The sequence below is a fragment of the Rhinolophus hipposideros genome (assembly GCF_964194185.1).
Source record: "Rhinolophus hipposideros genome assembly, chromosome: 20".
In the NCBI taxonomy this organism is placed as follows: Eukaryota; Metazoa; Chordata; class Mammalia; order Chiroptera; family Rhinolophidae; genus Rhinolophus; species Rhinolophus hipposideros.
In genome coordinates this window covers 53,007,837-53,025,904 of record NC_138066.1, presented here as the reverse complement: position 1 = coordinate 53,025,904, position 18,068 = coordinate 53,007,837, and the positions used below count along the sequence as shown (strand labels likewise).

At 62.4% G+C, this 18,068-nt stretch overlaps 3 protein-coding genes across 9 annotated transcripts; 2 read left to right on the top strand and 1 right to left on the bottom strand.

The window, feature by feature from the left end:
• The first annotated feature begins 1,191 nt into the window (after positions 1 to 1,191).
• Positions 1,192 to 6,870, top strand: SIRT7 (sirtuin 7). Of its 2 annotated transcripts, XR_013992075.1 has the most exons (11): positions 1,199 to 1,328; positions 1,399 to 1,536; positions 1,618 to 1,722; positions 3,438 to 3,508; positions 3,604 to 3,676; positions 4,266 to 4,364; positions 4,436 to 4,672; positions 4,773 to 4,853; positions 5,018 to 5,124; positions 5,546 to 5,631; positions 6,187 to 6,870. XR_013992075.1 is itself a non-coding variant. In XM_081030094.1 (10 exons), the coding sequence occupies exons 1-10, from the start codon at positions 1,236 to 1,238 to the stop codon at positions 6,383 to 6,385; spliced, it is 1,203 nt and encodes a 400-aa protein (XP_080886220.1). In that variant the 5' UTR covers positions 1,192 to 1,235; the 3' UTR covers positions 6,386 to 6,870. The 2 variants fall into 2 exon arrangements, 1 of the variants encoding a protein (XP_080886220.1); XM_081030094.1 differs by lacking the exon at positions 5,546 to 5,631 and having other exon boundaries at positions 1,192 to 1,328.
• A 220-nt stretch (positions 6,871 to 7,090) lies between these two features.
• PCYT2 (phosphate cytidylyltransferase 2, ethanolamine) lies at positions 7,091 to 13,710 on the top strand. 6 transcript variants are annotated; one of them, XM_081030092.1, is made up of 15 exons: positions 7,104 to 7,138; positions 7,209 to 7,258; positions 9,070 to 9,158; positions 9,443 to 9,604; positions 9,843 to 9,909; positions 10,485 to 10,569; positions 10,674 to 10,718; positions 10,904 to 10,957; positions 11,384 to 11,522; positions 11,716 to 11,798; positions 12,029 to 12,106; positions 12,281 to 12,346; positions 12,501 to 12,566; positions 12,754 to 12,842; positions 12,923 to 13,710. In XM_081030092.1, the coding sequence occupies exons 3-15, from the start codon at positions 9,077 to 9,079 to the stop codon at positions 13,032 to 13,034; spliced, it is 1,128 nt and encodes a 375-aa protein (XP_080886218.1). In that variant the 5' UTR covers positions 7,104 to 7,138; positions 7,209 to 7,258; positions 9,070 to 9,076; the 3' UTR covers positions 13,035 to 13,710. The 6 variants fall into 6 exon arrangements, 4 of the variants coding, with proteins under 4 accessions (XP_080886216.1, XP_080886217.1, XP_080886218.1 ...); XR_013992074.1 differs by lacking the exon at positions 10,904 to 10,957 and having other exon boundaries at positions 7,114 to 7,138; positions 12,923 to 13,297; positions 13,521 to 13,710; XM_081030090.1 differs by having other exon boundaries at positions 7,091 to 7,258.
• Positions 13,711 to 15,538: 1,828 nt separating this feature from the next.
• On the bottom strand, positions 15,539 to 16,995 carry NPB (neuropeptide B). Its single transcript, XM_081030132.1, has 2 exons — positions 15,976 to 16,995; positions 15,539 to 15,812 (listed from the first exon to the last, which is right to left on the bottom strand). Exons 1-2 carry the CDS (start codon positions 16,201 to 16,203, stop codon positions 15,684 to 15,686), a joined length of 357 nt encoding a protein of 118 aa, XP_080886258.1. The 5' UTR covers positions 16,204 to 16,995; the 3' UTR covers positions 15,539 to 15,683.
• Between the last annotated feature and the right edge of the window lie 1,073 nt (positions 16,996 to 18,068).

Sequence of the window (18,068 nt, the reverse complement as noted above, 5' to 3'; positions counted from 1 at the left end):
GGCTGCTGCTCCGGTGGCACTGCCCTTTGTACAGGTGAGAAGATGTGGCCGCTGCATGGCAGCTGGCGAGTGTGCTGGTTTCTGACGGGCTTTCCTCCTGTTGGTCCATTTTTCCGGTCTGTGTGCACAACCCTGACCGTCAGCAACAGCCTCAGTGGTCAGTGCCCGGCCCACAGCTCTGATCTATAGCCTGCTTTGGGACGGGTGGTCAGGCCCCATCCAGTCCCCGCTGCCTCCATCTCTGGAGTGGCCGCTTGGCCAAAGCTCCCGTCCACAGCTGGAAAGCCTGAGCCACAGGCTGCAGTGCTGTTTCCGCTCTGGGATCTTGTAAGTTACTTTTTTAGGCTGTGGTTTGGTGAAAGGAACCAACACATTAACGATTTTTTTCCCCAGAAGCCACTGAATAATTCTTTTTGGCGCGCTTTTGCCTTCCTGTTGGCTGTCTGGTTTTGGAGCAGATGGGGACAGAGAGCGGAGGACACACAGAGGCAGGGGTGTGCCCTCGAGACTGAAGGCCTGCCCTGCTTCTGGCCTGTCCTGGCCGTGTGCTGTACCTGTTGGGCCAGTCGCATACATTTCCACCCCAGCCTTGGTATGTGGGTGTCCCCAGTGAACTATGAGGAGCGACCCTTCCAGCAACCTCCTGTCCCAGCACCTCCCTTCTTCCCCGCCCCTCAATCTGCTCGTCCCGGAAGCCTTTAACCAAACGGGAGTGGGTACAGAAAGCCTTCTCCTGGCATCTTAGGGCCACAGGACAAGGGCTGCCAGTGTGTCCAGCGCTGCTGCTGTCCTGGCGCTGAGAGGCTGGGTCCAGGCAGAGGTGATCAGACCCTGCCTGTCCTGCCCAGGGCTGGAGTCCGGGAGGTGGGGGCGTCCTGGGAGCTGCCCGCGCGGCGGGGATCGTCGAAGCTCCAGGTGGGGAGGGGCCTCGCTGGGGCGGCCCGCTTAGGCGCCCACCCTGCCCTGTGCAGTATTTATTGCTAAATTATTGTCCAGGAGGGGCGGCACTGGGCCGGGCCCCGGGTATTTATTGCTGTACATAGTGTATGTTTGTGATATATAAGGTTTTCTTTATTTTGTATATGATCAATAAACACCTTTTAAAGAGACTTGGCAGGTGCTTAAATTGGGGCGGTGCGGGCGGGGCCGGAAGGGCGGGGCCGGGCCCAGCGCGCATGTGCCGGCGCGCGGCCTGCCGGGAGGCGGAAGCGGAAGCGTGCATCTCCTCGGGAGCGATGGCAGCCGGGGGTCTGAGTCGCTCGGAGCGCAAGGCGGCCGAGCGGGTCCGGAGGCTGCGGGAGGAGCAGCAGCGGGAGCGCCTCCGCCAGGTATGTCGCGTCCCGCCCCGCCCCGCGTCCCCGCCTCGCGTCGCCCTCCTCACCTGCCCCGCGCCCGCAGGTGTCGCGCATCCTGAGGAAGGCGGCGGCCGAGCGCAGCGCAGAGGAGGGCCGGCTCCTGGCCGAGAGCGAGGACCTGGTGACCGAGCTGCAGGGCCGGAGCAGGCGGCGCGAGGGCCTGAAGCGGCGGCAGGAGGAGGCGAGTCCCGCGCGGCGCCGGGCCTGCGGGCGGCTCGGCGGCAGGGGGCGGGGCTGACGGCCGGCCTGGGTGTCTCGGCAGGTGTGCGACGAGCCGGAGGAGCTGCGGGGCAAAGTCCGGGAGCTGGCGGCGGCCGTGCGCGACGCCAAGTACCTGGTCGTCTACACGGGCGCGGGCATCAGCACGGTAGGGCCCGGTGACTCCCGGGGCGCGGGGCGCGGGGCGCGCGCGCCGAGCACAGGGCTGCACCCTGAGCTGAGGGAAACCGCCGATTCGCCCAAAAACTCCCTTTCAAAGCCCCTCTGAGGGTCTTTCCTTTCTTCGAAAGGCTGACAGTGGCCCAATTTGAAACGTCACCAAGTAGATACGCCGTTTTTACAGATTGAAGTCTGTGTTACACCCAGTTAGAGACGAGAAACGACAAGGAATGAAAATGGGACGTAGTAGCTTAGTCCTCGCGGGCACCTCTTCGTTTAAGCTAAGCAGGTTCATTTACCGTCCCCAAGTCACGTGGGCAGAGGTAAGCCCCACGCCGCGTCCCGATCCCCCGTGCATTGTTTTTCTGAACGTTGAAGCGAGGTACCGTAGAAAGCAAGGCAGTAATGATTAAAGTACACCAGGCAAAGAAGGGAACCGTGTTGGGTTTTGAAAAGTTCCATCGAGATGTTCTCCGGGCCGTGGAGTGTGTATGACCTGCTTTGGCTACGTGGGTGGCACGTTACTTGTCTGTGTGATAGCGAGGATTGAGTGTGACCTGCGTGCAGGCCCCGCAGAGGTGAACACAGGATTTCCATCCTGGAGAAGCCCACAGATGACGTGATGAGGCGTATAGCATATAGCTGTCGTGTGAAGCTGGCTGTGTCAGGTCAACAACGGAAATCCAGACACACCCCTGTGGTCTCAGCTGGGAAATCACCCCAGCTGGGATTTTGTAGGAGGTGACGCTGAGTCTGGGCCTCCAAGTGTGGATAAGGTTTTACGGCTGAAGGTGAGATAAGACAGGAATGACTGCGGGGGCAGTAGCTAGAATGTGTTGGGTGGGCTGACGCGTGTGACTTACGGACCCTCTGGAGCCCTGGCAATCTGGTCTCCTCCCTCCACATTCACGGGTGAACTCCCATCGTGTGATTATTTAAAAGCAATAATAATACCCCTTAAAGAGCTTCAGGTGCCTACTTAAAGGTGTGTGCCGCTCATTAATTTGGTGTGAGTGTTGCTGTTTGAGCTTCCCCTTTGTGATGTGAGTCGGAACCATGGGTCAGGGTGGGCACTTTTCAGAGCATAAGCAGCAGGGAGGAGACGGGGCTCCACAGAAGGAGCACAGAACACCTGGATCCTGGCACACTCTCTCTCTCTGTCTTGGGTGGCTTTGTGCCACTGGATTGGGAACTTGGGCGATTCAGTGGTGTTTATCTCTCACCTGGAGAGGTTGGCCTGTCTTGGTGAAGGTAGGGCAGGAAGCACAGCATCAAGATGGAAGAATTTGGACAGAGGAGGGATCCCACCTAGGGGATCACCGCTGCATCTTTCTTGTGTGCTGGCTAGGCCCAGGGGACACACAGGTGAGGCTGACCAGTCCCACCCTCAGTGTGGAGGACAGGTGTGGCTGCAGAGCCAGGCTGTACTGAGGAAGGCTCCCAGAGGAAGTGTGGCTGGAAGGATGAGCTGGGACCAGGTGAGAGCGGGAGTCCAGGCAGAGGGAAGGAGCCACATGGGCTACTCTCCATCTGGGTTCAGGCAGGTTAGACTAGGAAATGCTGAGCCTGTGGAATGAATAGAGGCCGGTCTGCGGGTCAGCCTGCAACATGCTGGGAGAAACATACGCTTTTCATTCTTGGGAATTCTGCCAGTACCTTCTGTGATGCCTTTTCACCAGGCTTATCTTCTTTCTGAACATGCAGGCAGCCTCTATCCCAGATTACCGGGGTCCTAATGGAGTGTGGACACTGCTTCAGAAAGGGAGAAGTGTTAGGTAAGCAGTCTACACAGCCTTGCCACCAAGGTGAGCAGGGCAGCAGGGGCCTGACCGCTAAGCTCCCTTCACCTGTACTCCCTTTCACCTGGCAGTGCTGTCGACCTGAGTGAGGCCGAGCCGACCCTCACCCACATGAGCATCGCCCGCTTACATGAGCAGAAGCTGGTAAGAGCCCTGTGTAGCCAGCTGGTGTGCTTGCTGTGTCCACAGCGTGGGACCTGGAGCACCATTTTGGTGCTATAGTGGCAACTGCATCCTACTTCTGTTGGCCAGTGGACCCCCGTAATGAGTGCCCACCAAGCAGTTTAGAGTCCTGGTTTGAGCCTCCCTCTGATCCTCTGAGCTTTCTCTTCAAGAGGGCAGCTTCCCCTCTAAGTCATCACAATTAGAACTCATAGGAAATCTCTGGAGACCCTCTGCTGAGCACCTCCAACCAAGTGGGGAAGGGTTGATCCTCCTGGGCCTTCAGGGACCTGAAACTGACCCAAGAGGGCATCAGCCTGGGTCCGAGCCCCTTCCAGCCGAGGCTCACCCTCCTGGCCACTCCCAGTGTGTCAGCCTTTGTTGGGGGCGGGCCTTGCTGAGCCCTGCTCGGACCAGCCTGCTGCCCTAGTCTTGCCTTCGAGGCTTCATGTGAGGTTGGACTTGCCTCTGGTTTGGGGGTGCTGGGCTGGACTCAGGACAGGCCAGTGGTGCTGCTGAGTGGGTGCTGCTTCCCACGGCCGTCCTGCCAACTACCGCCCGCCTCCCCCAGGTGCAGCACGTGGTGTCTCAGAATTGCGATGGGCTCCACCTGCGGAGCGGGCTGCCACGCTCAGCTATCTCGGAGCTCCACGGAAACATGTACATTGAAGTGAGCACTTCCTCCGGGACTTGGGGGTGCCGCAGGCCAGTGCCTCCTGCTCACAGTGCCCTCCTCCTCAGGTCTGCACGGCCTGCACCCCCAACAGGGAGTACGTGCGGGTATTCGACGTGACGGAACGCACCGCCCTGCACCGACACCAGACTGGCCGGGTCTGCCACAAGTGTGGGGCCCAGCTCCGGGACACCATCGTGCACTTTGGGGAGCGGGGGACCCTGGGGCAGCCCCTGAACTGGGAGGCAGCCACCCAGGCTGCTAGCAAAGCGGATACGATCCTGTGTTTAGGCTCCAGCTTAAAGGTACACAGCCGGCACTGTGGCTGGGCTGGGAGTAGCCTGCTGGCAGCTTCCTATAGCCTTGTTCCCCGGGTGTGTGGTCTGTGTCCGTCTGTTCCCGCAGGTTCTGAAGAAATACCCGCGCCTCTGGTGCATGACTAAGCCTCCCAGCCGGCGGCCCAAGCTCTACATTGTGAACTTGCAGGTAACTCGGCGCTCAGAGCTGCCTCCTGAGACCTGAGCCTTAGGAGGCCCTACGACGTTCTGTCCTGAACTCATGCACCTTGGGGGGCTGGCCAAGCAGAGCCCAGGTCGCAGGGCATTAGGAAGGAGTGAGGTGCTGTCCTCATTCACCTTCCCTGTCCCCAGTGGACCCCAAAGGATGACTGGGCTGCCCTGAAGCTCCACGGGAGGTGTGATGACGTCATGCAGCTCCTCATGGATGAGCTGGGCCTGGAGATACCCTCGTATAGCAGGTGAGGGGGCGTGGGCCCGTCGCCCTGCTGCCCGTGTGGATGGGCCGTGTCTGTCTGCTCTCGGGAGCTAAGCGCAGAAAGCTCCGAGGTATCGAGAACTATCGGGCGTGACTGCAGTGTGCTGGCCTCTGCAGGGGCTGGCCAAAGCGCACTGATTGACGGGACTCCTGTGCAGAGAGGGAGTCCGCTAGAGTTGTGCCTGGAGGTCCGTCCCCCTTTGCTTCAGATGGCCTGGAGGGGAAGGTCCCTTAAGGGACATGCGCTTGGCAGTGCTGGGCAAACAGACTTCAGTGCATTTGGTTTGGGGAGCTGGCAAACTCGGGGGGAGCTTAAACTGCCTTAATACAGAATTTGTGATAATTTAGACGTGGTGTATGTATTGAGTAAAAAGTTTACACTTTCTCTCTCTGTGAATTTTCAGGGTCTTATAGGGGAAATCAATAACTTCTTTTAATCAAAGGGTTCGAGAATTAAGGATTCCTTCACCTTCTGGGCCTGGCAATTCTTGTATGTTATGTTTGTGGTGTTCTGTAATGTGGGCCTATCGTGTACTGTACTTTTTTTTTACATTAACTTAGCTCATTTTCCTTATCAGTGCTTATCTGTATCTTAAGTTGATAACATGTGCTTCTACATCTCAGTCCGACACATGATCTCTCACCCGGTAGCCTGTAGTCAGCTGGCCTTGCCTTTCATCAAGTGTCACAGTCTGGGATGGGGGAGAGGGTCTGGTCCACCTGCCCCTGGCCATACAAGTGAGGTGGGGCCCAGACTTGCTAGTGACTCGTCCCTGCGGAGGCTCCTGCCACCCCACTGTGTATGCCCGGCCGTTCACTCTCCGACGAGGACACAGCTCTGCCGAGGCCAAGCTAGTCTGAGAGCGTACCCCTCTTACAGCTGTTCTGTAGCACAGGAACAGTGGGGCTACCACTGAGCAAAGCCCACCACGGCCAAGATACGGGGAGGGAGCAGGGTCGCCTCCTCAGTCAGCCTTCCCATCCTGGGGCGCGTTGTGACCGAGAGGCTCCAGGCGCGCCCGACCCAGCTTTCCCTTTTTGGTAGGTGGCAGGACCCCATCTTCTCCCTGGCAACTCCCCTGCGTGCGGGTGAAGAAGGCAGCCACAGTCGGAAGTCGCTGTGCAGAAGCCAAGAGGAGCCTCCACCCAGGGACCGGGATGCGGCCCTCAGCTCAGCCCCCATCCTAGGCGGCTGGTTCGGCAGGGGCTGCAGCAAACGCACGAAAAGGAAGAAAGTGACATAACCTGGAGCTTGACTGAGAACAACAATCGGCACTTTGCAGATGGCTGGGACTTACTCAGGGGCTGGTGGCACCGAGAAGGCCAGCTGCCCCACAGGGTCTAGTGGGCATTCTCGGGGGTGATACTTGTCTGTGCGGGAAGCCCCTTGCACTACTGTGGTGCCCTGGCGTGGGCCTGAGTGTTGAGGACGCCTGGCCCACGGGCCTCTTGCTAGAGGTGGCGGCCACGCCTTCCGTGAGGACAGGACTCGGGCTGATTTCACCGCTGGCACCTGGCCGGCCAGGAGGAAGCACGCGCTGCCTTACCTTTCAGCAGGCTAGTCTCAGGGGCCTCCACGCTCTTTCTACTTCTTGCTAAAAATGTTAAGTTTGTAGGAACCTTTTTCAGTGTTGGTGTGCGGCAATACGTGCCGGCGTGATTGAGCCTTGGCTCTCAGCAGAAATGGTTACTGATATTAAATATCTCTGCGCTGTCTTTTCCACGTCCCCGAGCGACTCCTGGCGCTGTCTGTGGGAGCGGGTCCGCAGCTAGGCTGGCGGGCGGGACCTGCCCCTCAGGTGCGGGCGCAGGGCGACGCGTGCACGCCATTGGTCGCGCGTGCGCGGGGGAGGCGGGCCTCGGTTCTGCCAAGGCCGGTCGCCCGCGCTATTGGCCGCGCGCGGTGGGTGGGCGGGGCGCCGCTCGCCATTGGTTGGGTGCGGCCGGTGATGGCGCGTGCGCAGGGGAGGCTGACGCCTGCAGCTCGGAGTCGCGGAGCTGGCCGAGCCGCGCCGCCGCTGGGGCGACATGATCCGAAACGGGCACGGGGCGTTGGGCGGCGCGGAGCGGCCGGGCCCGGGAGGCAGACGTGACGTGCGGGTGTGGTGCGACGGCTGGTGAGCGCGGCGGGCGTTGGCGGGTGGGGGGCCGCCGCCTGCAGCCGGAGCCGCCCGTGGGCCGGCCTTCCCCGGGCCGGCAGAGGCGGTCGATGGCGGGGCGTTAGGGGCGCAGCAGGCGGCGGGCTCGGCCTGCCTGGGTCCGGAGGGCTCCTGGGACTAGGGATCACCCCCACCGGCCGCTGCCCATCGTGGGGGTCCCACGCCGGAGGCCGGGCCTGCTGGCCCGGCACAGGGGACTCTGGAGAGCAGCCTTTCCCTAAGGCGCTCCCTCCCTGACGTGCGCCACTGAGCCGCGCAGCCCAGCTCCTGGGAGGCCTGGGAGGCGCTGGCGATGCTTCTGTGCCCCTCGGCTGATGAGCTGACTTAACCGTTTCAGTGCCATCAGGACCGCTCTCCCTCGGAAGGAGCCGGGCACCCAAGTGTCTTCCTGGTGCCAGGCCCCTCAGCCTGCCCAGCACAAGACCAGAGAGGTGCTCTCGGGCGTCCAGGCAGTGTCCGCGCCCAGGAATTGCCTCTCCAGGACCCTCAGTGAAGCCCACAGCTCCTGGGACCCCCCACCCCCACCCCGCCCGGAGGGTTACATGCCCATCGCCCTGTTTCTGACAAGCCAGACAGCGGGAGTTGTTTGAAGATGGGTCGGGCTGCCAACTGATAACTTGTCACTTTCCATGCTTTCTCAGACCTTTACTTGAGGGAAGCAGAGAAAGAAACCAATTCCTGGACAGCCCAGGGCTTCAGAGGAGAGCACACGAGGCTGTGCCTGAATTACCTTGGGGAGAGGAAGCCTGGCTTCGTGTCAGTGGACTCTGACCTTGGCCCTGGTCAGGCCGCAGCCATAAGGCCACGGTGACTGGGACACACCCTGGACCCAGTGCCACCCTGCCTTCTGTGCAGCCCCTGGCCCAGCCCATCCATTGGGCACAGGGGTCAGCCTGGCTGCTGGATTTAGACTTCCCTCTTTCCTTATCCCAGGGCCGGGGCCCTCTGACCCGCAGCCTTCTCTGCTGGGGCCTGCTGTGCTGAGATAGGGGTAACAGATGGTGGTGAATAGGACGGCTCTGTACACCCAATGGCCTGGGTCCCCTGGAGAAGCAGGGACAGCTTTGCCCACTCAGAAGGGGCAGAGCGAGGACGGCCCATCTTGGAGCCTGCAGAGAAGTGTGTGGGTTCTCCCCAGGGCACATAGAGTACGTGGGAACCCACACTGCACACTGGGTTAAGTTCACCCTTAACCAGGCCTGATTTGAGGATAGAGGCTCTAGAACCAGGGGGCAGGGAGTGGCTGTTGGCCCCTGACAGTACGTGTCACTGAGTTTCTGGAGGCCGCAGCGGGTGAGCAGGATTTCCAAAGCTAGTGATTACCGTTGCTCATTGGCTGGACTTTGCTTCGTGTTGGCCCCAGGGACTGTCCACCTGTTTTCAGGGCAGTAAAGCATTTAGCCCACCCCTGAATTAATGCTAAATTAACACAGTTTCTTCTACAGCTTAAAGGGACTCCCTGTGGTGCTTTGCATGGGGGGTGGGAGCAGGGCGGCTACAGGCGAGCGCCATCCCCTGTGCTGTCCAGCCGTTGGATCCTCAGGCCTTGGCACTGGGCGCAGCCAGATGCCCGCCACGCTTGCTGAATCTGGCCCTGGGCCCAGGGAACAGTGGTAGGACAACTTAAGTGCCCGCCTCCCCGCTGAAAGCCCAGGCCCAGCCGGACCTGCGGAACAGTTCCCAGGGGCTGCTTCTCAGAGCTCTTAAGCTGCAGACGAGCCAGGCTGTGCCCTCTAGCTGCCCCGAGACTGACCCCGCCCTCTCCACAGCTATGACATGGTGCATTATGGCCACTCGAACCAGCTGCGCCAGGCACGGGCCATGGGCGACTACCTCATCGTGGGCGTGCACACTGACGGTAAGCTGGGGCTGCTTCGCCCACCCTCCGCCCCCCATGCCCACCTGGGGGCTGCCCTGCTGACTGAGACCCTGCAGGGCCTAGTTGTCAGAGGGAACCCTCAACCTGGAACTCTGGTTGGTGATGGGACTGTGTGGTTATCCAGCAAACTCGTACCGAGTGGCTGTGCTGGACCACGGACAGGGCGGTGGCCACTCGAGTGTGGGAGAGTGTTGCTAAGATGGGGCTGTAGCCCTGCCCTCCGTGGGTCACCGTTTCATTCTCGCCCTCTTCCCTGGCCCTAGAGGAGATCTCCAAGCATAAGGGGCCCCCAGTATTCACGCAGGAGGAGAGGTACAAGATGGTGCAGGCCATCAAGTGGGTGGACGAGGTGGTGCCAGCAGCTCCCTACGTCACCACGCTGGAAACGCTGGACAAGTACAGCTGCAACTTCTGTGTCCATGGCAGTGAGTGGGCCGGGCTGGGGCTCCAGAGGTCTGGGCACTCAGGGCGGACTCAGGATCAGACCGAAGTGCTGGGCCTCTACACGTTGGGGAGCACTGAGCCCTTTGGGGACCTGAAAACATTCTGGGTTCTTCCCCAGAAACGAGCCCACGTCCCTGGGGCAGACCTGAGATGTGGGCCCTGAGGGGCTTGGTGGCTTTGAGTTAACAATGCTTGTTTCTGCGTCGTGTCACCCCTTAGATGACATCACACTGACTGTGGACGGCCGTGATACCTATGAGGAAGTGAAGCAGGCTGGGAGGTACAGGTGAGCCCCACCACGGCCCCCTTTCTGAGCAGTGCGACTCAACGCTCCCCTCGAGCTTCTTCTGCTCCTTGTGACCATGGCTGGCACTGGGGGGCACTGCGCTACGTGGCGTTGGAGATGTGTGCTGTCTGTGTGGTGGCCTTGGGCCTCGGGCGGCTGGCCAGCAACAGAAAAGTAAGGATGCGACCAGAGCTGGGTTTTACTTTATTAACTTGAACTTAAAAAGCCAGTGTGGCCAGAGGCTCCTGCATGGGACAGTGCAGCCTGGAAGTCCCTTGGCAGAGAACATACAGTGGGGCTGGACCTGGGTGTCAGACAGTGGGCAGAAGGGGGACCAGCACCACCACCACCCCAACACTGCACGCTTGGGTAAAGCAATGCTTTCCCTTTGTCCGTCATTTCCTTTAGTTGATAAAAGGTTGGTGGCTGGCCCCACCCTCCTGATCCCGGTTTCCGTCGGAGCCGAGAGCAGTGAGGAGAAGCAGGCCTGTGCACAGCACAGCCGGGGCCTGGGTTGCCCTTACAAGGGGTCAGCTGAGAGCTCTGATCACACCAGTCACCACCTCTGTCCCCAGAGAGTGCAAACGCACCCAGGGTGTGTCCACCACCGACCTTGTCGGCCGCATGCTGCTGATGACCAAAGCCCATCACCGTGGCCAAGTGAGTGACAGGACAGGGGCAGGGTCTCTAAAGTCCCAGCCTGAGGACACTTGGGAGAGAAGGTGAGAGCACCCACCCTGCCTGCCTTTGCCCCTTCTGTGCAGGAGATGTCCTCAGAGTACCGGGAGTACGCAGACAGCTTTGGCAAGGTGAGTGTTGCCCAAGCCGCACCTACCACCGCGCTTCCTGCCTTCCGGGGGCTGACCAGGTACAGACAGCAAGGTTTGGCCGGCAGACCAATCCCAGCAGCCACTGCCCGGAAGTGGAGCAAGGACTGCCCACCTGGTTACAGGTGGTCTCTAACCAGGTGGCCTAACCCTCTCTCCCTTTTTAGCCCCCTCACCTGATACCTGCCAGGGAGACACTTTTCTCAGAAGGCTCCTCCCAGGTGACCACACAGTGGCCTCGGTGCGGGATCCCCCTGAGGGAGGGCTGTGTCCACTGGCCTTCCTCCTGGCAGGCCAGAGGCTGGACCAGGGTGCTGGTGGCTGCAGTGCCTGCTATGGCCACGGGGTGGAGCCACAGCCCCACCCAGCCTGGTGGTGGTGTGGACCCGGCAGGCACTGCCACCCAGCTCTTGGTGTCCCTGCCAGAGTCACTTGCCCTGACACACCACAAGCGAGTGAGGGAGTGAGTTGGCAGGCCGCAGCCTGGGGTGAAGAGTGCTGGCCTGTGACCCCGCACCTGCTCCCTGTCCCACACCGTGTCTGCCCAAGCAGACGGACAGGCCTGTGCAGGCAGCCCCAGGCTGAGAAGAGGGGCTCTGGAGTGGGCGCTGGTGAGGGCCGTGCTGACCTGACCTCTTGGCTTACAGTGTCCAGGGGGGCGGAACCCCTGGACGGGGGTGTCCCAGTTTCTGCAGACATCCCAGAAGATCATCCAGTTTGCTTCTGGGAAGGAGCCCCAGCCAGGCGACACCATCATTTATGTGGCCGGAGCCTTTGACCTGTTCCGTATCCTCCAGAACTGGGGGTGTCGCCCCAGACCTTTCCTCTCCATGTCCATACCTGCCCCAGAGGGCTGTGGGCCGGCGGGGCCCCGGGACAGCAGCGCGTGCAAGGGCACAGCCATTGGAAGGGGGGCTGCGGCAGGCGGGTGGAGGGCGGCTGCTCCTGTCCGATTACTTGCTCCTGAACCCAGACACAGACATCGGGCACGTGGACTTCCTGGAAAAGGTGCATGGCCTGGCTGAGAGGCCCTATGTCATCGCTGGCTTACATTTTGACCAGGTCTCAGCCCCCTCCCCGGGCAGCTGGTCATGGGGCCTCGGGGCTCCTCAGGTTGAGGGTGGGCACAGGTGGCCCTGGGGACGAGCCCCGGATGCTGACAGGCAGAGGAGATGAGCTGCAGCCTCTTCCTGGGGCAGGCTGGTACCGTCTGGGGCTTCCCCACGCTGGCGGGGGTCCCGCGAGGAACTGCTGGGAGGGTACCTGCTGACCTGTCCCCACTCTGGCCTTAGGAGGTCAACCACTATAAAGGAAAGAACTACCCCATCATGAACCTGCACGAGCGGACGCTGAGCGTGCTGGCCTGCCGGGTGAGCGCTGGGCGGCTGGGTGGGTGGGCAGCGGGGCAGGAGACAGCCGGCCCGCCATGCTACCTCGCAGAGTCTCTTCTGCACTGGCAGCCTTGGCTGGCGTTTAGGGTCATGTCCCACACTGTGCAGCCTGCTCGGGTCCTGGCTAACCTGCTGTGTTCCCTGTCCCCACAGTACGTGTCGGAAGTGGTGATTGGGGCCCCATACTCAGTCACAGCAGAGCTCCTGGATCACTTCAAGGTGAGACTCCTGATGGCTGGCCCCAGGGAGGGCTGGGCTGAGCCAGACGCCAGGCAGTGGACAGTGCCTCTGGTTGCCTCCTTGGTGGGGCCCTCTAAGGGGAAGAGCCATGTGGGGTGCGGGGAGGGCTCCTTTACCCCTACTTCCTCTGCAGGTGGACCTGGTGTGTCATGGGAAGACGGAAATCGTGCCTGACAAAGACGGCTCAGACCCCTACCAGGTGGGCATGCTGGGCCCGAGCCACTGGCACCTGTTGTCTGGGAAATGGTCTCAGGAGGCATGCTGCTGACGAGCGGGAGTAACTGCCCCACCGCCCCGGGATGGGGACCCAATGGGCCAGGGCAGCCAGGCAGTGTCCTTGGGGTCTGGAGGAGCGCCGTCATCTCCCCCTCCTCCCCGGCCTCCAGGAGCCCAAGAGAAGGGGCGTCTTCTGTCAGATCGACAGTGGGAACGACCTCACCACCGACCTCATCGTGCAGCGTATCATCAAAAACAGGTGAGGTGCCCTGGGCCGTGGGGCATGTGGAGCTGAGGCCCTGGGTGGGGCGCACAGCTCACCCTACACCCGGCCCCCAGGCTGGAGTACGAGGCTCGGAACCAGAAGAAGGAGGCGAAGGAGCTGGCCTTCCTGGAGGCCATGAGGCAGCAGGAGTCGCAGCCCGAGAGGGAGAGCGACGGCGACTTCTGAGTTCTGGCGGAGGGGGCCTGTCAGCAGGAGCCCTGGAGCGTGGCCCTCCCTGCTCTGCTTCCTGCCAGTGCATCCAGAGTTCGGCTCACGTGGTTTTGAACGGAGCTGCAGTGTCCCCTCTCTAACCAGCCTGGCCTTGGAGGGACTCACGTGGAGTACACCGCCTCCCACCCCTGCCTACGAGGCACCTGGCCTGCAGCGCCCTCACCCCCTTCCCGCTAAGTTGCGCAGGAGTGCAGCACTGGAGCAGCCCAGAGGGCAGGGTGAGCAGAGGCTCCTCCGAACAGAGGACGCCGCCCTGCGTGCCAGGGAAGGCCCTGCTTCCATCCTGGCCCCACTGTTTCTCCCCCAGTCTGCCCCCTGGGAGGCTCCTGCTGACCAGGATACCCCCTGCCACCTGGCACTGGGTGGCACTTCCTGCCCATCCAGCTTGGGGGGAGCCCATTTCAGGGAAACTGATTCGAAGGCCCCACATTTCCTCCTCAGGGTTCAGACCAGGCCGCCTCCTGCACGGGCACCCTCTGCCACACAGTGTGTTCCTGGTGCCCCAGGGCCTGGCTCCAGGACCCTGCACCCTTGTGCCCAGGCCAGCCTCGTGCTCTCCCCACAGACTCTTCTCGATTTCGTACATAACTGGCTGGTGTACAACTGAATAAACCTGGTGGTTGGCACTCTGTGTCAGGCGGTCATCCCTGCTCATGACCAGGGAACCCACTTCCTTGGCCCCTGCTCCCCACCACTCACCCAACAGCAAGGGCATCGGCAGACAGCCAGGCCGTGAGGAAGCACCCTGGTCTAAACCCCTGAGCCCCTCAGGCCTGAGTCTGTCACCAGGAGGATGAGGGGCTCCCGCACAGAAATCAGCCTGCATGGAACAGCCCTGCAGCTGTGTGGGGTTGACCCAGTCCCCTTGCGGGGTGGGGCAGGCAACGGCTGGGTTGGCCTCCTGTTCAGAAGTGAGGATTGCGCTGGTGTTTGTCAGCCCCTCCTCCTCCCCTGCAGAGTGGTCTCTGCCCTTCAGCTCCTGGGTCGGGCATCCGTAGCCTGGTCCTGGGGAGCCCAGGGCCAGCGTTCTCTCTGGTGTGATGTGGGCCTGTTCTTTCCGTTTCACTGTTCTGGAGGTTGAACTGAGAACCCTTGCGGGAAACTGAAGCAAGGAGCCCAGGAAGGTTGACACATCCTCCTACTGGGCGGCCACCACCCACTTTCCTGTCCTCCCTCCAAAGTTGGGGGCGCTACACTGTGAGGCTCAGGGCTCTCCCTGCAACCTGCCCCATCTGGGCTCCCAAACCTCAGGAAGCCTGTGCTGCAGGACCTGCCCACACTCAGACCCCTGTGCTGAGGGACCAGCCAGTCCCCCAGAGACTCATGGGGGAGGAGGAGGAGCAGCCAGCAGGCTCCTCATGATGCTAGTCAGCCCTAGCCCTGCTGGGTGGTACCCCGAGGCAGGGACTGCCCCCAAGCAGCAGCCAGTGAGCCCCGGCTGGGCCACAGGTGGAAGAGGTACGGGGCCAGGGGGTCTGAGAGGTCATCGCCCCAGGACACACATCTACCCAGGTGCAATGGACACACATCTACCCACAGCTGCTGAGCACAGGGCTCCCCCAGGCCCAGCTGGCCTTTGCTCCATGGGGTGCGTGGACACCCCGGCAGACAGGCCTGGGACCTCTGGGACCAGGGCTCCAGCTATCAACTAGCTGTTTGCCAGAGGGAAACTCAGAGGCGGCCTGGGTGGGGGTGGGGTGGGGCGGGGCAAGGATAACAGTAATTAGCCTGAGGTGGGGCCCAGTGCTGGGAGTGGTGGCCCACACAGCCCACCGCCCTCCTCCAGGCCGGGCAGCACCAAAGTTGTGGGGAGGGAGGAACACAGAGCTCCCAGGAGGCCCGCTGCTTGGCACCAGCTGCATCCAGCTTTGTCAGTTAGCAGGAGGGCCTCTGGGCAGCTCCTGCTCATCTTGGAGCTGCACCACTGGCTGCCCCTCCTGCCTGGCCCAGCTGGTTCACTGGGCACCACACCCAATGCATTGGGCTCTGCACAGTATTTTGAGGTAGTGTGGGGGGTGGGGGGGGTGTCCAAGAAAGAGGGACCCCAGGAGCTGTCCCTCTAGTAAGGGAGAGCTTTGGCCTCAAGAAACCTGGATTTGAGGCTGGGGGAGGCACCTGCATGGGGTGGTTAGGGGGTCACCTGTAGCAGGACAGAAGCTGGAGCTGGCTGAGTAAAATCGTGGCTAGTGGGGACAGGGACGGGACTGGAGAGGTCGGATGGAGAGCAGCCTCTGGCCGACGGGGTGGGGGCTCTAGAAAGCTTCCAGAGCGAGGTGAGGCTGGGGACCAAAGAACGTTCGCAGCAGCATTTCCGGAGCAGTGGGGTTTGGGGTGCTCCTGTGCAGGGTGTTTCAGGCGAGCTCCAGGCCCGGTAGGGGCCAGGCCCTGTGGTTTGGGGGCAGACTCGTTGTAGAGACTGACAGGGCCCTGCCCCCTCCAGCAGCGCCCACACTCAAGCCTGGGGCACTAGGCATTTATTCATTCAGCCATTTACTGTGGAGATGGGGTGGGCAGCGCTGGGCGCCATCTCGAGCCCCAGGGGGTTCTGAGGGTGCCGGGGATACCCGCAGGGAGACAAGCGACGTCCAGGTGTCAGGTGGCGCCTCACGCGCTGCGACAGTCCGCGGCTCGTAGCGACAGGAGGACGTCCGCCTTGCACTGGAAGGTGGCTCGTCCGTCGGGGAGCGGCTGGCAGCTACGCAGGTTGGGGGTAACGTCCTTGACGCAGACGGTCTGCGGGCAGAAGGACGCTGAGGGGCGGCGCGCACGCCCCACCGCTCACCCGCCAGCGCCCCGCGCTGCCTGTGTCCCCTTTCCCACCCTCCCGCACTCTGCCCCGCATCCTACCGTCCGCATCCCACCCTCCAATGCCCCGCGCTCCCGCACCCGCACTCACGGGGCTCCGCAGGCTGGGGCGCAGCTCCGGGAAGGCGCCGGCCCGGCCCACGGGGGGCTCCGAGCGCCGCGCGTACTGGGACCCACGGAAGCCGGACAGCAGCCCCGCAGCGCGGCCTACCGAGTAGGACTTGGGTCCCGCCGCCTGCTTGTACCACGCGAGGGTGGGCGGCGCCAGAAGCAGGCACAGCGCCAGGGCGGCAGCCACCAGCGTCGCGAGTCGGGCCATGGGGACGCAGCGGCACGGGCGTCGCGGCTCGGAGCTGCGGCTACGGCAGCCGTAGCCGGGGCGCCTTATACCTGCGGTGGGGACGGGGCGGGGCGGCAGGGGGGGCGCGGGGGCGGGGCCGCGCCGGACCGTCGGCCTCCCCAGGCCACTGCCCGAGGCGCGGGTGAGTCCAGCGCTTAGTGGGGGCCGGCCTCCCCATGCCCCCACCCCCGCCAACTGTCCTGTTTCCAGCCCTGTCTGCGCTACTAGGAGGGGGCGCCCAGGCCGCTCCCACCGCTCCCGGCCTGGTACCTGGGGCCTCAGAGCAAGGGCGAGTGGGGCTGCACGGAACCCTCAACCACCCCGAGGGCGCCCCAGCCCCAAGGGTCACCACTCAGAGGTCCCCAGGGCTCATGAAGCTGGAGAACCACTGACTACACTGTGCCCGGGGGACAATTTCTCCCATCCTAAAGTGGAGCTGACCCCAAGGGCGGGGCGTCTGGAGAAGAATCAGTGTGGGCTGGCCTGGGGGCCACAGTGCTTCACACCCAAGGGGGAAAGTTCTATCAACAGGGCTGCTGCTGGCAGGGGGGGAGCGAGGGTTGGGGGGCAGCAAGGCCAGGCCCAACCTCTGGAAACTGAGTCAAGGGGTGGCCCAGGAGATCCAAGGTCCCTGGGGTGGGTAGCCTCAGCAGCTTGGGGCCCCTCTGCATTCACCCCACACACTGGTCCACACTCCGGGACTGGCCTCAGGGAAGGAACATGTCACTGCCCGGCAGCAGCTCATTTACTGAAACTCCACTATGCGCCAGCATCCAGATGAACTGGACCCAAGTCCTGACTGAAGCCACAGCTGGGTGGGAGGACGGAGCTGGTGGCAGGGTAGGCAGGATGGCTCACTGGGGGACAAGGAGGGGAGGCCACGGGAGCGGTCTACAAAGGTGGGTGGTGTGACCCTGTCCTCTGGGGAGGGCGCTTCCTGGGAGAAGATAGATGGCTGGACTCGGTGTGTGTAGGGCCTGCTGGGGGCTGTGTCCAGCTCAAGGGCACCAAGCTGGCCCTGAGACCGGGCTGGAACCCAGGGAAGTTCTGAGGAGTCCCAGTGCAGGAAGTGGGGGTTGCCCCCAAGAGGACGCTGTGACCTGGGGCAGGCTAGGAACCCCTCAGGGCTGAGCACCTATCCCAAAGGGTGAGTGAAAAGCTGGGGAGGCTGGATCCCCATGGGCACCTCCTAGCCCAGGAATTCCCCAGGGAAGGCGGAAGTGCAGGGGGGCAGGGCAGGATGAGGTCGGAAAGCCGCAGCCACCCAGTGGGGTCCCCTGCAGCCCTGGCCTACCTCCCTCTCCTGAACCCCTAGTGACTCCCCAGATCTGGACACACTGTAGACAGAAAGGCTCAGAAGAGAGTGGCCGCCAGCTGCCCCTCAGCAGCTCACTCAGGCGCCCTTCCTCACGCTCCCCATATGTCCTGGTCACAAGGTGTCTTCCTTTGGGTGTGTCCTGCCCAGGACAGCAACCAGCAAGGGGACCCTGCAGCTGGGTTTCTGGACAAGGGGCACTTCACCTCAGGGTTCCGTGAGGGCCTCCTTTCCTCCGAGTACAACGTCCAGGCAGGAGGTAGGGCCTGCCCCTCCAATGAACTGCCCTCTCTTCTGTCCTGGCTGCTCAGGACAGGCGGCAGAAGGGATTACCATGGGGCACAGGGCAGCAACCCCAGAGGGCCATGGACAACGGACATGCTCACAGGACACGCAGCCTACAGCAGTCTCCCCCCAGAAGATGCCTGCCCAATTTGTGGGGCTGAGCCTGTGGCCGCCCCAGGGGGCTCCTCCCCACGTCCCCACGGCGCTGTGGACGGGCGCCTCCCAAGGGCTGTCCTTCCCAAGG

Bases quoted from the DNA above. Each gene is read 5' to 3' on its own strand.
- SIRT7 (XM_081030094.1), top strand. From the start codon at position 1,236: ATGGCAGCCGGGGGTCTGAGTCGCTCGGAGCGCAAGGCGGCCGAGCGG. The intron at 3,509-3,603 runs GTAAGCAGTCTA...TTCACCTGGCAG, and splicing joins CAGAAAGGGAGAAGTGTTAG to TGCTGTCGACCTGAGTGAGG. The intron at 4,673-4,772 runs GTACACAGCCGG...CTGTTCCCGCAG, and splicing joins GTTTAGGCTCCAGCTTAAAG to GTTCTGAAGAAATACCCGCG.
- NPB (XM_081030132.1), bottom strand. From the start codon at position 16,203: ATGGCCCGACTCGCGACGCTGGTGGCTGCCGCCCTGGCGCTGTGCCTG. The intron at 15,813-15,975 runs GTGAGTGCGGGT...TTCTGCCCGCAG, and splicing joins GCCCCAGCCTGCGGAGCCCC to ACCGTCTGCGTCAAGGACGT.
- PCYT2 (XM_081030090.1), top strand. From the start codon at position 7,170: ATGATCCGAAACGGGCACGGGGCGTTGGGCGGCGCGGAGCGGCCGGGC. The intron at 9,159-9,442 runs GTAAGCTGGGGC...CCCTGGCCCTAG, and splicing joins CGTGGGCGTGCACACTGACG to AGGAGATCTCCAAGCATAAG. The intron at 10,719-10,903 runs GTGAGTGTTGCC...CTCCCTTTTTAG, and splicing joins ACGCAGACAGCTTTGGCAAG to CCCCCTCACCTGATACCTGC.